Genomic DNA, 17,211 nt, shown 5'->3' with positions numbered 1-17,211 from the left:
ATCTCATCAGCCAAAAGCAGTCCCACATTTTCCATTGAAATACTAATAAGTTTATATTTGTTAAAATTGTTCTTAATTTTAATTATTGTATTGTTTTTAAGTGTTTATTACACTACAAATAAGATATGTGCAATATGTATAGGAATTCATGCTTCTTTCAAATTATAATCCAGCCCTCCAACAATTTGAGGGACTGTGACCTGGCCCTCCATTTAAAAAGTTTGAGGACCCCTGCTTTAAGGTGTTTGCAACTTATGGCTATCTTATAATGCACTTATTGCAGCTTTTTTCGTGGCAGGATTTGTTTGGGGGGGGGGGGTTGCATTTGCCTTCATCTAGCAGTGGTTTTGACCCTGAGCCTGAAAGATGTCTTCTTACCTATGATCATTGAGTTCATTTTCATGTCTGAACAGGGACATGAACCGTTGTCTCAGAGTCATAGCCCAATGATCACATCTTTCCTGGCTTTTAAGCGGACGTACCTTTTTACTAAAGTTGCCATTAGATGGCAGTGTGACTCTTTTGTTTAGATATGTTTTATTTGGAAATGGGTGAGGGGGGATACATATTTTTAAAAGAAAATAAGTGTCCAAGCTGGAGAAAATTAGTTTAGCACATTATTACTCAGGTCTGTTATTACTAATTCTGAGGTTTGGATATCCAGTTTTCCTTATTCCAGATAATCTGTATCTCAATTAATATGTTAATTAACATAAATGTATAAGATTCTAGACTAGCAGATATTTATCTCATGAATATAATCTGTAGTGTAAATTTAGAAGTGGAAGTTTTTGAGGTTTTTTAAAAGTTACCATTTTGTTACTTAGTCCTTTTTATAATGTTGTAAAGCTTTTGCCTGAATATTATCATCAGTCAAGGGTCAGGAGATTTTTTTTGCAGTGCTGAAGAGAACTTTATCTAAATGTTTACATATGTTTAAATATATTTACAACCAGGAGTGAGTGCAGATGAATTCTTTAGTGTCTATATAATAATAATAATAATAATAATAATAATAATCCTTTATAACCCCGCTAACATCTCCTGAAGGGCTCGGTGCGGCTTACAAGAGGCTGAGACCCAACACATCAATAAAACAACAGCATAACGAATACAATAAATAAAACTCAAAAAACAAGCAATAAACATTAAAACAATAGCAATAAACATTAGACAATAACACCACAACGGGCCAAATGTAATGATTAAAATTTTAAAAATTGCTGGACATGACAGGTGAAATAGATAAGTTTTTGGAGATAGGTGCGGTGTGCAGACAATCTTAAATCTCTAGTAAAGTGCATTTGGGACATGATGCTATATTATATTTGCTACTCAGCTGCACTTTATAGAAACCGATGAGCTTTATAGCAGAGGTAGGTTGCTTCATTAGGGACAAGGTGGGCATTTTCCTCCACCCCTCAAACCCAACAGGTTTCTTAACTTGAGATGAAAATAGTGTTTTCTAGATGTTACCAAGTTAGTTGACTTCAGAACTATTGGAGAAATACAGTATGCCTGTGTCTATCTCTCACTTACTGGTTTTAGAAAGAGAGAAAATACGCAACATTCGTAATATTGTTATTTGAAAGACAACGTGCTTTGTCAAACTCTATTTCACTATAGTTGCTCACATTGATAGGTTCTGTTGTATGTTAGAGGACCTCAAACATTAGCAATGCTTTTACATCCAAGAGGAATAAGAGAATGTGGCCACTTAACTCACTTCGGTTGCACCTGAGTTTAGCTTTACATTTTTTTTCTTCTGGAGTCATAGGTGTTTTTTATCGTCTTTATTCATGGTTTGCTACTAAAATGCCCAGTTCGAGCCAAAATTATATTATAACCTAATAATCTCTGCTTTTCTTTTTTGCTTTTTCTTTATAAAAAACAGATCTTCATTTGTGGGTTGGAAATATCCAGTACAAGGCAGTTCATTGGCTGACATGGATTATTTCAGCTTCTTGTTTTCAACTCTTACAGGTAAATTAATACATCTATTTTCTTCCAGGTAAAGTGTAGAAGTAATACTCTATATTAGTGTACTCATATTACTGTACAAAGTATCATTAGACAATTATATGGACATTAGAATTTAAGATGCAGTGGTTTAACATAATAATAATAATAATAATAATAATAATAATAATAATAATAATAATTTATTTATATACTGCTCCATCTCCCCGAGGGGACTCAGAGCGGTTACCAGGTAACATCACAAAACAACATAACCATAAGATTAACAAAACAAAATATAAGCATAAAAATTGTTTGCCATAACACACATGTATTAAAAGTAATCCTGCCTGTTCAAGGCAATTAAAAAAATTAAAAGGCCGGGCCAAGATTTGTGTAAGCCCAAAAATTCTAGGGGGCCCAGGAATTAAGTGCAATGCTATGGCAGGCAACAGTAATATTAGGTACGGGTCTGTGGCTGTTCATTCCGGGGCCGATTAGAGGAAAGAATCTGTGTAATTGGTAGGAAGAATAAGGCTGTATTCAACAATGTGTAAGACTGAGTTAGAACTGATCATTTTCAAAGGCTTGTTGAAACCACCAGGTCTTCAAGTTCTTATGAAAGGAGGGGAGGGATGGGGCCTGTCTTATTTCCCTTGGAAGGGTGTTCCAGAGGCGGGGAGCCACCACCGAGAAGGCCCTCTCTCTCGTCCCCACCAATCGCGCTTGAGATGGTAGTGGAACTGAGAGGAGGGCCTCCCCGGAAGATCTTAGAGCTCGTGCCAGTTCATAGAAGGAGATAATAAAGCCTATCAGAAATGGGTTTTTATAATCACCAGTCATTATATGTCATTTACATTGAAATTCTTTACAGGATAGGTAATTAAGAAGCACAGCTATCTAGCCTTTGTTTTTGGAAGTTTTTTAAAAGCCTTTTATTTCCATAAATGTAGCACACTCATTTGTACATTGTTTGAATCCTTGTTTTATGTGTTTGAATCCTTGTTTTAGTTACATTTTAAAACATTCTGATTTTGATTAGCTGTTGTACACTTCTCAATGTGCTTCATGATTATGATGTGGAGATAGCACCTTCTGAAAACTTTGTAGCAAATCCAAACAAAAATAAGTGAAATATAAATAAGTCACTCTGAAGTTTCTGCCTCACTGACTTCTCTGTTAATGTTTTTCAGGCTTTTCCAGAGAAGAGTTAACGAACCTTCAGAGTATTAGGGGGAAACCACACATAAGCCAAACACAGCTCTCCCCTGTCCACCTTTACCTGACTGATCTGGAACAGTTCTCCTTTCACTGGGAGGTGACTGAGGTAATGCCATATGCACAGAGAATGCAAAGTATGACTGTCATACATATATGAAAATAAAGTATTTTAAGGCCTTGGTGAAATATATTCTCCTGGAAAGTTTTTTAAAAGTGTTCCCTGCCTGGCTCTTGGGAGTAATATGATGTTAATGCTGGCTACAGCTGATAGATAGCAAATTTCAGGGTAGGCAGCCATAGAAAGCATTTGTAATGCTCCCATTATATACTGATTTGAATGCCTTACTACTTTATTAGGTCTTTTAGCATAATAGATTTTTAAAAAAAATTGTGTGTGTGTGTGTGTGTATGAAACTTATTTGGAAAGGACCTTCATTTTTTCCATTTAAGTTCTGTTTAGCATAGTTAAAAGTGTTTCCTTTCCCTTGAAAAGACAGTAGAATTTGAGTAAATTAAGTAATCAATACACCAAGTTGGCTGATGACAAAGTAGCCCAACTATTCATGTTTTTGCATCTTTTCTAGAGTGGTGAAAGTACCATATTTACTTGAGTATAATGTGATATCAGATGTATTGCACACCTCAATTTTGAAGATGTGCGTTACAAAAAAGAAGCATTGTCGTTGAATGTGAGGTGGTGGTGGCGGCCATGAAAATGCTAGTAGGAAGCCACGTCCCTCCATCTTTTCTAGAGTGGTGAAAGTACCATATTTACTTGAGTATAATGTGATATCAGATGTATTGCACACCTCAATTTTGAAGATGTGCGTTACAAAAAAGAAGCATTGTCGTTGAATGTGAGGTGGTGGTGGCGGCCATGAAAATGCTAGTAGGAAGCCACGTCCCTCCATCAGGTCTGGTAGGAATCTGGTAGTGGCCACGGTGAGGCTGTGGAAAGCTCTGCCTCTCCGTCTGGCTTTCCCATTAGCGTTTACACAACCACCGCTGTCTTCTGCTCCACTACAATGTCCTGGTAGGGAGCTGTGCCCAGTTATCATGCCTATCCACCAGACTTTTTGCAGCCAGCATGTTTCCCACTAACCTTTCCACAGCCACCACTGCCTCTTCCTCCTTTGTCCCCAGCTGGAATCTCCTGCCCAATAGCACAGGCAGGTTTAGGTGCGTCATTTAATCTATAAATAAAAATTGTATTAAGCCCATATAACAAACTTAAACAAGGGAAATATGGAGAATGTTTAGGCAAAGAAAGTGAGTTTTGAAAATATATTTATGAAAGGACAGAAGATAAGTTGGGGACCCCTACCCAAAGCACCAACTGCCGCACTGAGCCTGAGTGAAGGGGGGGGGGGCAGGGAACAGTTTCACCTTGTCTCCGGCATATGTCATCAGCTGTGGACCCCTCCCCTGGCACCAAGTGCCGCTCTGGGATAGAGTGAAGGGGGGGAGGGCAGGGGACAGTTCCATCTTGTCTCTGGCATATGTCATCATTTGGGGGCCCCTACCCATAGCAGCAACTGATGCTCTGGGCCAGAGTGAAGGGGGGGGGGGGGCAGGGGACAGTTCCACCTTGTCTCTGGCATATGTCATCAGCTGTGGACCCCTCCCCCAGCACCAAGTGCCGCTCTGGGATAGAGTGAAGGAGGGGGCAGGGGACAGTTCCATCTTGTCTCTGGCGTATGCCATCAGTTGGGGCCCCCTACCCATAGCAGCAACTGATGCTCTGGGCCAGAGTGAAGGGGGGGGGGGGGCAGGGGACAGTTCCACCTTGTCTCCTGTGCTATACTAATAATATAATATATAATATAACATAATATAATTTACTGTATATGAATATATTATAATATTATAATATTATAATGTAATGCAATAATAATAATATATCATAATTATATATTTTATATTGCATGTAATATTACTAATAATATAACAATATAATAGTATAGTATAATATAGTAATATATGTTACTGATATTGTACTATGCTAATAATATAATATATTGCATGTATATATATCTTGTAAGCCGCTCTGAGTCCCCTTCAGGGTGAGAAAGGCGGCACATAAATGTCAAAAATAAATAAATATTGTGCACCTCAATTTTAGCAATGTAATTTAACAAAAATGTGCACATTAGACTCAAGTAAATATGGTTGTGTATGCTACCAAAATCAAAATAGAATATTAGTATTGGCGATCAAACTTTAGTTCTTGAGCAAGGAAGAACTATGAACTATGAAATGTTCACTTTTTCAGTATTTCTGATGTCAGGTGGAGAATATTTTGTTATAGGCTCTTTGCTGATTTGGTTGTGAACTTTGAGACCTGGAAATATAAAGATGTTCATATGGCCTAAAATATAAAGCAGAAAGCCCTGCGTATTGGAGGACGTATGTGCGTCACCAAGATCATAGACATAGCTGAATTCCAGGCAGAATGCCAACATAACTATCAACATTATACAAGCATATCAAACAGTGGCGTGACTGAACAGGGACCTTAAAACAGGTGCCTTGTTAAGAGTACCAGCTGGTGCGATCGGATGAGTGATGTAATCTGATGAAAAGCAGCCAAGATCTAAATACCTAATGTTATGTCACTTTTAGAGGACCAGGAAATGTACCTTAGCAAGATATGTCAGCTGGCTAGGCTACCAGAAGTATAAAATTATCTGAGAAGAGAGAAAGGCCACCTACCTTTGTCATATAAAGATAGCTGTTGATAAGCAGTTGCTTTTCATATACCATATTTTGCTAATGAAATAGATAATGCTGGTAAGAGCAAATTTGAATAGAACAATTCAGTTATAGGTAACTTGTTTTAAGAAGGAGAGAGGCAGCTTGGAGACAGGAAGCACCCCTTTGTGTTAACATAAATCCTGATTTTGGTAGTCACTGCCTAAATGGAAGTGGGGCTATATGGGACACATGTCAGCTCAGATGGATAGTAGTTCTGCTCAAAAAGTTGGCATGGCTGATGTTGTTTTTAAACTACATAGCTGTCTGAGCTTTTATTTTAATTAGGAACCTATCCTTCCTCAGGGGTCATTCCCTCAATTGGTTTGGAGTAACACTCAACTTTGTTGCTACTTCTTTGCTTGAAACGCCTGTGATAGGTTTGCTTTCCAATTGCCAGAAGTTGAAAGCTATTTGAAGGTGCAATTTGAAGGTACTAATTTGAAGGTACTAGGAATGAGTTGAATGAAACTTCTCAACCTTACTGCAGCGTTTGACACCGTCGACTACGATCTAATGATTCACCATCTTGCCATGTCCGGAGTTCACGGTCAGGCCCTCAATTGGTTCGACTCATTTCTCCGAAACCGGAGCCAATGCGTGAAGTATATGGATCAAGTCTCTGAAAGATCTCCCCTCCTATGTGGGGTACCCCAAGGTGCAATTCTCTCCCCTCTTCTCTTCAACATCTATGTTAGACCCCTTGCTAGTTTGGCTCGGAGTTTCGGCCTAGATTGCTATCAATATGCGGACGACACCCAACTCCTGCGTTGGGTGTCGTCCGCATGGACTGAAGACAACGCAACGTCAATACCAGACAATTTCACCTTATGTCTGGAGGCTCTGTCGAACTGGCTACGAGCTAGTAGACTGAAGGTGAACCTGGCAAGGACTGAGATTCTCTGGCATGGCTGCTTGATTGGTTTGACCCATTTGCTACCCACCTTCGATGGTGCTGCCCTATCTCCTTCGCCTACCGTTAAGAGCTTGGGTGTCGTTTTGGATTCGCAGCTGACAATGGAAGCTCAGGTCGCTGCTGCCAGCAAACAGGCCTTTTTCCATCTACGACAAGCGAGGCAATTGGCACCCTACCTATCTGATGAGGCTCTGGCAACAGTCATCCATGCCACGGTCACGTCTAGGCTGGACTATTGCAACGACCTGTATGTTGGCCTGCCGATGTCTATGACCCAAAAGCTCTGTATTGTTTAGAATGCGGCAGCCAGGCAACTCACAAGAACACCCATGAAATGCCATATAACACCAGTGTTGCGGCATTTGCATCGGCTTCCAACTGATTACTGTGGTCTATATAAGATGCTAGTTCTGACCTTTAAGATTCTTTACGGCCAGGGCCCATCGTATCTTAGGGACCGTCTCTCCTTCTCCCATCATTGGAGGTCGCAACGACCATCCCAGCATGACTTACTTTATATACCGGGTCCTAGAGAAGTGCACTTGGAAAGGACCAGACGCAGAACTTTTTCTATTTCTACCCCTGCCTTGTGGAATTCCTTGCTACCCTATATGAGAGCCATGCGTGAGATGGGGCCTTTTACCCTAGAACTTAAGACCTGGCTTTTTACTAGAGCTTTTTATCTATGTTAATTTTATCAATATTTGTATGTATGTATTTTTATCCTTTACAATTTAGCTTGTAAATCGCCTAGAAGCATCTTGGATGGAGGGCGATTAATAAGTTATTAGATGATGATGATGTTTGAATTAGTGGGTGACTTTATGGTGATTTTCCATGAGATAGAAAGAAGACATGCATAGCAAGTAATTCCATTGTTTCACAGTGGTGAAATGATGGTAAGATTTTGGAATGTTGTACTTTTTGGCAGGATTCTAGTGCTATAAATTTGGATAGACCCACAATGAATGTTGATAATTCTATTTTTTTCTATTGCAACAGGTAGTGAGTCAGTGCCTCTCCACAATATCTTCACGAAGTCAATGCATAGATATTGTACAAAGTGGCATTTGTAAATACCTGGTAAGTGATTTTATTTACATCCCTTACCTCAGAGGTTCTCAACCTGGGGTCCCCAGATGTTTTTGGTCTACAACTCCCAGAAATCCTAACAGCTGATAAACTGGCTGGGATATCTGGGAGTTGTAGGCCAAAAACATCTGGGGACCCCAAATTGAGAACCACTGCCTTACCTGGTGATTTTATTTATGCCCAGTAATTACTCTCTTATTGTTTGTAACTGTTTGTATCCAGTTGTCAGTGGTAATTGAATTCTACCCATTTTTTAAAAAAGTAATGTGAAAAGATGTATGTGTACGGTAACAAGATTCAGATAATATACTATGAGCAATGGAAGCTTTATTCATTTATGAATTTTAATGATATTTCACTCCCAGTCTACAAGGGTTCCTATGGGGACTAACAAATAACCTCTCATTGGTGATCACTTGTGTCCGAGTAGAATAGCCTTCCAAGATTAGGGGACTGTGGAGACCTATTCTTGATCCTCATGTTCTTCCACAGTAAGGACATCGGTTTCCAGATGGAAGGTGGTCCTGGTCAGGGTTGGCTTGACGCGCCTTCCTTCTTGATGCATTTCTCCCTTTCGCCCTCCATTCGTGCCTCTTCAAATTTCACAGCATTGTTGGCAACAGCTGACCTCCATCAGGATGCTTGCCATAGGTGCAGGCAAAACGTCAGGAGAGAACGCCTCTAGAACATGGCCATATAGCCCGAAAAAATCTACAACAACCCAGTGATTCCGGCCATGAAAGCCTTCAACAACATTAACCTTGTTTGTACATAGATTTATCTCAAACTCTCTTATATTTTTCATATTCAAGGATTTTATATCCATTTTATATCTTTCTAGAAGTTGTTTATATGTGTGCCAATTAAGGTCAGTTCCTTTATCCAGTAATTCCTGTTGTGTTTTGAGTCTGTGTTTTCCAAATAGTATGTTTATGGTCTATCTGTTTTGTAAATGCCTTGTTAGTTGAAATCCCAATAGAGTCTTAGAATATAATGTTTTTTAAAACCCCTAAAAGGGTGATACTAATGTGATGGCAGCACCAAAGAGCAGCTGCCCAGAGAGGAGAAGCCACACGAATTGGCTGTGCTGAAGCAGCCATTGTGGGATGTGATAGTGGCACGAAAGAGGACAGGTTAGCAGTCAACTTTCATCTTTCCGAGTTACAAACGCTAATGGGAGAGCTTTTGCACAATTAAAACTTGTGTGCCAGTTGCGCCCGTACCTTGGGAAGTCTGATTTGGCCACAGTGGTCCACGCTCTTGTTACATCCCGAATAGATTACTGCAATGCGCTCTACGTGGGGTTGCCTTTGAAAACGGTTCAGAAACTTCAGTTAGTCCAACAGATGGCAGCTAGATTAATCACCGGAGCGTCATACAGGGAACATACCACCCCTCTGTTGTGTCAGCTCCACTGGCTGCCGATCCAGTTCCAAGCACAATTCAAAGTGCTGGTTTTGACCTATAAAACCCTATATGGCTTCGGCCCAGCGTACCTGTCCAAACGTATCTCCTTCTATGTCTCAGAGTTTAAGATCTTCTGGGGAGGCCCTGCTCTCGGCCCCGCCTCCATCACAAGTGAGGCTGGTGGGGATGAGGGACAGGGCCTTCTCAGTGGTGGCTCCTCGCCCGTGGAACTCACTCCCCGGAGAAATTAGGTCATCGACATCACTCCTCTCCTTCAGAAGGGAGCTGAAAACATGGATATGGGACCAGGCCTTTGGGTAATCTGGCAGACTGACAAGGTAAAGATGACCAGAATTTGGAAAGCACTATGGTAATGCTGAATGGACTTACGGATTTGAGAACTCGGTGAACGTTGGCCACTAGATTGGCTTTTTAGTTGTTATTGTATTAATTGAATGTTTTAACTATTGTGGTTATTGTTGTTATGTATTTTATATGTTTAATTGTTGGCATCGAATTGTGCCGGTTGTAAGCTGCCCTGAGTCCCCCATAGGGGGTTGAGAAGGGCGGGGTAGAAGCGCCCTAAATAAATAAACAAATAAATCAGATATGAGGATGGAGAGGCTTTCCAGAGGCTGTCCCTTCCTCTCAGTAAACTCCAAGATCTTCCGGGGAGGCCCTCCTCTCGGTCCCACTACTGTCTCAAGCGCGGTTGGTGCGGACGAGAGAGAGGGCCTTCTCAGTGGTGGCCTCCCGCCTCTGGAATGCCCTTCCAAGGGAAATAAGACAGGCCCCATCCCTCTCCTCCTTTTGTAAGAGTGTGAAGACCTGGTGGTTTCAACATGCCTTTGAAAATGGCCAGTTCTAACTCAGCCCTACACGTTGTCGAATACAGCCTTATTCTTCCTAGCAATTACCCAGACAATTTCCTCTAGTCGGCCCTGGAATGAACAGCCACAGACCCGTACCTAATGTTATTGTTGCCTATCATAGCATTGCATTTAATTCCCGGGCCCCTAGAATTTTTGGGCTTGCACAAATCTTGGCCCGGCCTTTTAATTCTTTTTTAAATTGCCTTGAACAGGCAGGATTACTTTTAATATATGTGTTTTATGGCGACAATTTTTATGCATATTTTATTTTGTTAATCTTATGGTTATGTTGTTTTGTGATGTTACCTGGAAACCGCTCTGAGTCCCCTCGGGGAGATAGAGTGGTATATAAATAAAGTTTTTTTTTATTATTATTATAAATGGGTGGCACTCAACAACAACAACACCACCACCGGAGCCCCCGGTGGTGCAGTGGGTTAAACCCTTGTGCTGGCAGGACTGAAGACCAACAGGTCGCAGGTTCGAATCCAGGGAGAGGCGGATGAGCTCCCTCTATCAGCTCCAGCTCCTCATGCGGGGACATGAAAGAAGCCTCCCACAAGGATGATAAAACATCAAATCATCCGGGTGTCCTCTGGGCAACGTCCTTGCAGACGGCCAATTCTCTCACACCAGAAGCGACTTGCAGTTTCTCAGGTCACTCCAGACACAACAAAAAACAAAAAACTCAACAACATTTTGCTATTGCCAATTTTTTGTGACCTCAACATTGAGCAGGGGACCACAGCTCGTGATCACCTGTTTAAGAAAAAAACAAAACCTAAAGAGTCTAGGATGCCATCGATTCTAAGACATCCCTCTTTTTTTGCCTTCTATTTTAGGGGAAATGTTCATCTTAGAATCAGTGAAATACAGTATTTACTTTTTATAAACTGGTGACTTCCCCTGGAACATGTTTGTTAATACAGAACCAAAACCAAAAGAAAGGAAGAGCAGGTTGTAAAATCTAACAGACTGAAGGGCTACTGAAATTGTTGCTAGTATTCTCTTAAGAACACAGACACTAAGAAAGAACTATGATAGAAATGAGAGGCTCTGTGTAATGAATTTGTTTCGTTTTGTCTCCTAGGCAGGATTAACTGTAATACCTGACAGCACTGCTGGATCTGTTTTGTGTGCCATTAGTAAGCTCATGGATCAAGGGTGCCTCCTGAACGAAAACCTCTTCAAGTTCCTAACTTCTTTGTGTTACAGTCTCCTTTTTCTCCTCTTAACAATAGAGCGAGAAGATTCAGAACATTTACAGAAGAGGTAAATGTTTTAATTTTGTTTATTTAACTCTTAAAAGTTCTTGCATGTGCAAATGATTCATTAGGAGAATATGTATCCAAATGAATAAATGTGTGAGTATAGCTTTTAACTTGCTTATTTTAGTGAGGAATATGGTAGTTGTATCCTTATAGTCACTTTAATCTTTGGAATTTTTTGTGGTTTCATTAATATTCCCTTTTCCTAAATTTGAGATATAAATCGTAAACAATACAATTTTAGAAGCTGTGCTGTCAATTAGTCTATTTTTCTCTCTGAATTCCATGTTCAAAAAGATATGCCATTTATGGAATTGGTTTCAGGTTGTAGTTGATTAGAGTTAACCAGACAAGAATGTTTACTTCTGAAGTTAATATATGTTAATTATTTTTTTTCTGCCCAAGCATATCCCAGCCAGTGAAACTACTGCCCCTCATGTTTTGAGATTTGCCATGCAGTATACAGGAACCTGAAAGAGAGGAGGCAGGGCAGGTTAAGGAGAGCACAGTTGTGTGAGGCCACAAATCAGTTTTGTGTGCTGTTTTTTTAAATTTGATTTGTTCAGCAAATAGGTGAGCTGAGTAATTTCAGCACCCATACCACATATTTCATGTTCTCTCTTTAGACTGACAGACTATGTATCCTGCCCATTATTACTGTGCCTGTGCATATTATAATTTGTATATTGTTATGTATTCACTAGCTGTTCCCTGCCACGCATTGCTGTGGCCCACATGAGGGTTCTGTGTGGGAGGTTTGGTTCAATTCTATCATTGATGGGATTCAGAATGCTCTGTGATTGTAGGTGAACTATAAATCCCAGCAACTACAACTCCCAAATGTCAATATTCTATTTTCCCCAAATTCCACCAGTGTTCACATTTGGGCATATTGAGTATTTGTGTAGAGTTTGGTCCAGATCCATCATTGTTTGAGTCCACAGTAATCTCTGGATGTAGGTGAACTACAACTCCAAAACCACAGGACACTGCCAACCAAACCCTTCCAGTATTTTCTGTTGGTCATGGGAGAACTGTGTGCCAAGTTTGGTTCAATTCCATCATTGGTGGGGTTTATAATGCTCTTTGATTGTAGGTGAACTATAAATCCCAGAAACTACAACTTTCAAATGACAAAATCATTTATTTTTTAGTAAAGGACATACATTGGGTTGTTAGGTGTCTTGTGTCCAAATTTGGTGTCAGTTCGTCCAGTGGTTTTTGAGTTCCGTTAATCCCACAAACGAACATTACATTTTTATTTATATAGATTTGTTTTATGTAACTATGATGCTACTGTTTATTGTTTGCGTTTTTGGTTTGTGTTTTTGGTTTTTCTTTATTGTAATTGTCATTTGGGCTTGGCCTCATGTAAGCCGCTCCGAGTCCCCAAATAAATAAGGTTTATTATTATTACTATTATTACTATTACTATTATTATTATTATTATTATGTTCTGTTCTATTACAGAGATGTGCTGTGGGGGGCCTGCATTTCATTGCTTACTACCTTGCCTCGGATTTTGAGGCTGATGCTTCTGAGCCTTCACGTGAACAGAATCTGTCGAGAAGAATTGCCTGTTGTGGCTCAGCTCCTGCGTTTACTAATGCAACATGGGCAGCTTCGGAGTCATATGGTGGCCAATGAACCTCTGGTGAAGCAGATTGTCAGAGATATGATGGTAAGAGACAATTTCCTTTTTTAAAAATATCTATATTTTTTCAGCAATTTACGTTTTGTTATACAATTGTAAAGACCGTATTTTTTCCATATACGATTCATATTACTACATGCAGTAATTAAAACTAGTTTCCCCCACCCTCCCCACTAAAAATAATAAAATGGACTTCCCACCTCAAAGATACACAATGAAAAGACTACTCATCTCTTATCTTGGACAATTTATTCATTCTACTTTGCCATTTAAATGGTTTACTGAATCTTCAAAAATCACAAGCACTTTTACATTTTTCTTTATTTGTGATTGTACTGTCGCCGCTGGGCCTGTATCTGGTTGGCTTTAAAATAGGATGTGTAACCTTTGGCCAGCGGGAAGCCCAAGGAAAAGTTCTGAGGGGCTTCCTCTACAAGAGAATCTTCAGATGGCTTGAGAAATACAATAAAGTCTTTTATTAATGAATTCAACAGGAACTACAAGGCTTTCTTGATAAAGTATTGGTTCTCTCAGTCTTGTCCACAGGGGACAGGCACTATCTTCAATAACGTTTTCTTTAAAGGAAAATTCCCCTTTTTAACTTCTCCCAGGCTGACTAAAATCCAACCCTCGCTGATGCGTGCTCCGCTACCGGGCCAAACTGCTTCTCGGATGCCGAGTGGACCTACCAGCAAGACAGTGGATGTTCTCCAGCTGGAGTTCTTTAGTCTTTAGGGCTGTTTCCTGGAAATTCCAAAAGCTGAAGGAATGCTTCCCTGGAGTTCCTTAGGAGTCTCTTAAAGCTGTTCTCCCCTGGATTGCTTAAAGCTGTGGGAATGCTTCCCTGGCGTTCTTTCCCTGGAGGTTCTTAAAGGTTGAAGCCTTTGTACAGGGGAAGTTACACGCGTCCTATACATTGGCTAACCTGGCTGAGACTAACTAACAAAATGGCTCACTTCCCTCCAAAGCCCAAAAAGGGGGCGGTACTAGGGAACCTAATAATAATTGACAGGCAATTGACCCAATAACTGCAAAGTAAGGAAAGCCATCTAACTGCAAAGGCATAGAACTTTAAAATACATGCAGCAATCAACAAATAGCAAGATAAGCTGGAGCTCCTGGTTCGGCTGTCCCAGAACAGTGATATCAACTGACTTATCCTTTATCAAACAAAACTTATCTATTTCTTCCAGATCTAGAATATTTATCAACCAATTCTATTTTAGGTGTAGTTCTTTGGTTTCCTATTTTTGTGCCCTATTTCCCCTAAAGTAAGACATACCCATAAAATAAGCCATAGCAGGATTTCTAAGCATTTGCACAATATAAGCCATACCCTGAAAATAAGACATAATGATATGCACGGCTATGCAACATACATGGTAGGCTTCCCCTGCCAGGTCCCAATCGTTCTGTGTGTACTGCAAGCTGAGGCAAAGAGGGAGACATAGAAAGTGAAAATAAAGTAGGACACTCTGCTTTAGGTATTGTGTGTCTTCTGGGGGAAGAAGTAAAGCTGTAGCTGCTGTTTTACTCAAAGCTATGGATCTCTCTCCTCCAGCACCAACCAGCTACAGTCTATGGGTCTCTCTCACCCCCACAAACACCAGGGGATAGAGGAAAAGCTTCACAAAAAGCTTCACAAGGGGATAGGCCCAGTAAGGCCCAGAGAGGGCCTTCACAAGGGGATAGGGAAAACACTAGGGGATAGGGGAAAAGCTTCACAAGCAGTCTGCTACTGAGCCCAGAGAGATCATCCCATAAATGATTGATTTACCATACTTAATAAAAAGAAGACATCCCCTGAAAATAAGCCGTGGTGTGTCTTCTTGAGGAAAAATAAATACAAGACAGTGTCTTATTTTCAGGGAAACATGGTAGTTTTGCTGTAACAATCAAATAAAGTAATAACTTAAAATTTAGGATTCTTCTTTGTTTATTTGGATGTCCCTGTAGAAAAAGTTAATTCTAGCTGTATCTCAATTTTAAATATCTGGAATTGACAAGCTGGAATGTGTCCAGAGGAGGGCGACTAAAATGATCAAGGGTCTGGAGAACAAGCCCTATGAGGAGCGGCTTAAGGAGCTGGGCATGTTTAGCCTGAAGAAGAGAAGGCTGAGAGGAGATATGATAGCCATGTATAAATATGTGAGAGGAAGCCACAGGGAGGAGGGAGCAAGCTTGTTTTCTGCTTCCCTGGAGACTAGGACGCGGAACAATGGCTTCAAACTTCAAGAGAGGAGATTCCATCTGAACATGAGGAAGAACGTCCTGACTGTAAGAGCCGTTCAGCAGTGGAACTCTCTGCCCCGGAGTGTGGTGGAGGCTCCTTCTTTGGAAGCGTTTAAACAGAGGCTGGATGGCCATCTGTCAGGGGTGATTTGAATGCAATATTCCTGCTTCTTGGCAGGGGGTTGGACTGGATGGCCCATGAGGTTTCTTCCAACTCTTTGATTCTAGGATTCTATGATCTCTTTTAACACGTTTTGTATCAATCTCGAATATTCTTTGCTTTGCTGCAGGCCCACCACATGTGATAAAAAGTACCTTGATGTGTTTTGTATTTTTAACATTAATGTTTAATGCCCTTGTAAATTCTTGCAAGTTTGACTGGAGTCAGATACCATCTATACATCATTTTGTTTCCTTTAGGCCAAAACTTAGAATACCTTTTGGTTCTTTTGACCACATTTCCTCCCATCTCTCCAACTCATTCTTCTTTAGGATTTTGTTCCCATTGAATCATATGTTCTTTGATTTGTTTTTCCTCTAATTTCATTTTCAGTAGCAATTTAAACATGTTCCAATTAAGTGAACATCATCTGTGCAAACATTGGTTTTGAATTCAATTTTATTTTCTTTAAATTTAAATAGTGTTTTGTCTTTTATAAAGTTATGTTTGTATCAATTTAATTCTACTCTTTCCAACAATTTATTTTTCGAATCTATGTTGATCCTTTGAAAATATATTAAATCTATGTATAGTATTGATTTTACATTTGTTGTCTTATCTAGATTATAAAATGTCTCCTGAGTGGAAATGCAAATAAGTAGTTTATTCCCTTGTCTAGTTTTCCGTTTATGTCTCTTTTTTTTTTCAGCAGTAGTCCACCTAAATGAAATTTAGGGTGGTATTTACAGTTAATTATACCTCCTTTTCCTCCTCCATTTTTAGGCGCTGAAGAGTGGTGAAACTCAAGAGCAGTGGCTAACAGATCTCCATTACTATTTCAACATATACTTAGCCACTCATCCCTTGGGATGTGGGGCAGCTAACTCAGTATATTAAGGAGAACAGCTGCATTTAGTTGAAATCTTTTGTGTTCATTTTGGTATGAATGCAAAATCATAATTTTATGTGGAAATTAAAATACATTTTGTAAAACCTGTCTGTGTTTTATATTTATAACTACTTTTATTGTAGAAAAATATAAAAGTAGCCATTACAAGCGTAGTTGAATCTAGCCAATTAATAGATTTTAATGGGACAACAGTGAGGGCAAATATCAGTTTATGTGGAACTCTGGATCTTCTAAGGATGGCATCCTGCATTTCAGTTAAAGATTAACAACCTACACAGCTCAACCAACAATATTTTTTGTCTTGGTGTCTTTGTTTCTAGGCCTGTTCCTGGGATTCGTTGGGGCATTATTTCAGAAAATTCCATTGGAGAGACCGTATCAGCTTTTATTTCGTAGATACGGTGATCATGGTTTTCTATAAGCACGCAGAGTATTTATTTATTTGTCGTGTCAGGAGCAACCAGTCGATTACATTACATTTCTAACAAAACAAAGCAAACAAACAGACAAAATATAAAATTTGTGAGTTTGGTAGTTGATTAAATGTCCTTTGACCAGTATCTGGCCACTTGGAGTGCTTCTGGTGTTGCTGCAAAATGGTCCTCCATTGTGCATGTGGCAGGGCTCAGGTTGCATTGCAGCAGGTGGTCAGTGGTTTGCTCCTCTCCACACTTGCATGTCGAGGATTCTACTTTGTAGCCCCATTTCTTAAGGTTGGCTCTGCATCTTGTGGTGCCAGAGCGCAGTCTGTTCAGCACCTTCCAAGTTG

At 40.0% G+C, this 17,211-nt stretch overlaps 1 protein-coding gene across 3 annotated transcripts in view; it reads left to right on the top strand.

Moving 5' to 3' along the window:
• TEX10 (testis expressed 10) overlaps nucleotides 1-16,525 on the top strand; it is a 37,948-nt gene extending 21,423 nt beyond the window's left edge. For all 3 annotated transcript variants that reach the window (XM_060781493.2, XM_060781496.2, XM_060781494.2), the window contains exons 10-15: nucleotides 1,895-1,983; nucleotides 3,153-3,286; nucleotides 7,850-7,930; nucleotides 11,309-11,490; nucleotides 12,957-13,167; nucleotides 16,316-16,525. In XM_060781493.2, coding sequence (XP_060637476.2) covers nucleotides 1,895-1,983; nucleotides 3,153-3,286; nucleotides 7,850-7,930; nucleotides 11,309-11,490; nucleotides 12,957-13,167; nucleotides 16,316-16,429 — 811 coding nt within the window. In that variant the 3' untranslated portion in view covers nucleotides 16,430-16,525. The remainder of the gene's footprint in view (nucleotides 1-1,894; nucleotides 1,984-3,152; nucleotides 3,287-7,849; nucleotides 7,931-11,308; nucleotides 11,491-12,956; nucleotides 13,168-16,315) is intronic.
• Nucleotides 16,526-17,211: the final 686 nt, after the last annotated feature.

Source organism: Anolis sagrei, chromosome 6 (genome assembly GCF_037176765.1).
Source record: "Anolis sagrei isolate rAnoSag1 chromosome 6, rAnoSag1.mat, whole genome shotgun sequence".
NCBI lineage: Eukaryota > Metazoa > Chordata > Lepidosauria > Squamata > Dactyloidae > Anolis > Anolis sagrei.
Note: the sequence above shows the minus strand (reverse complement) of the source record. Positions and strands in the feature narration are given on the sequence as shown.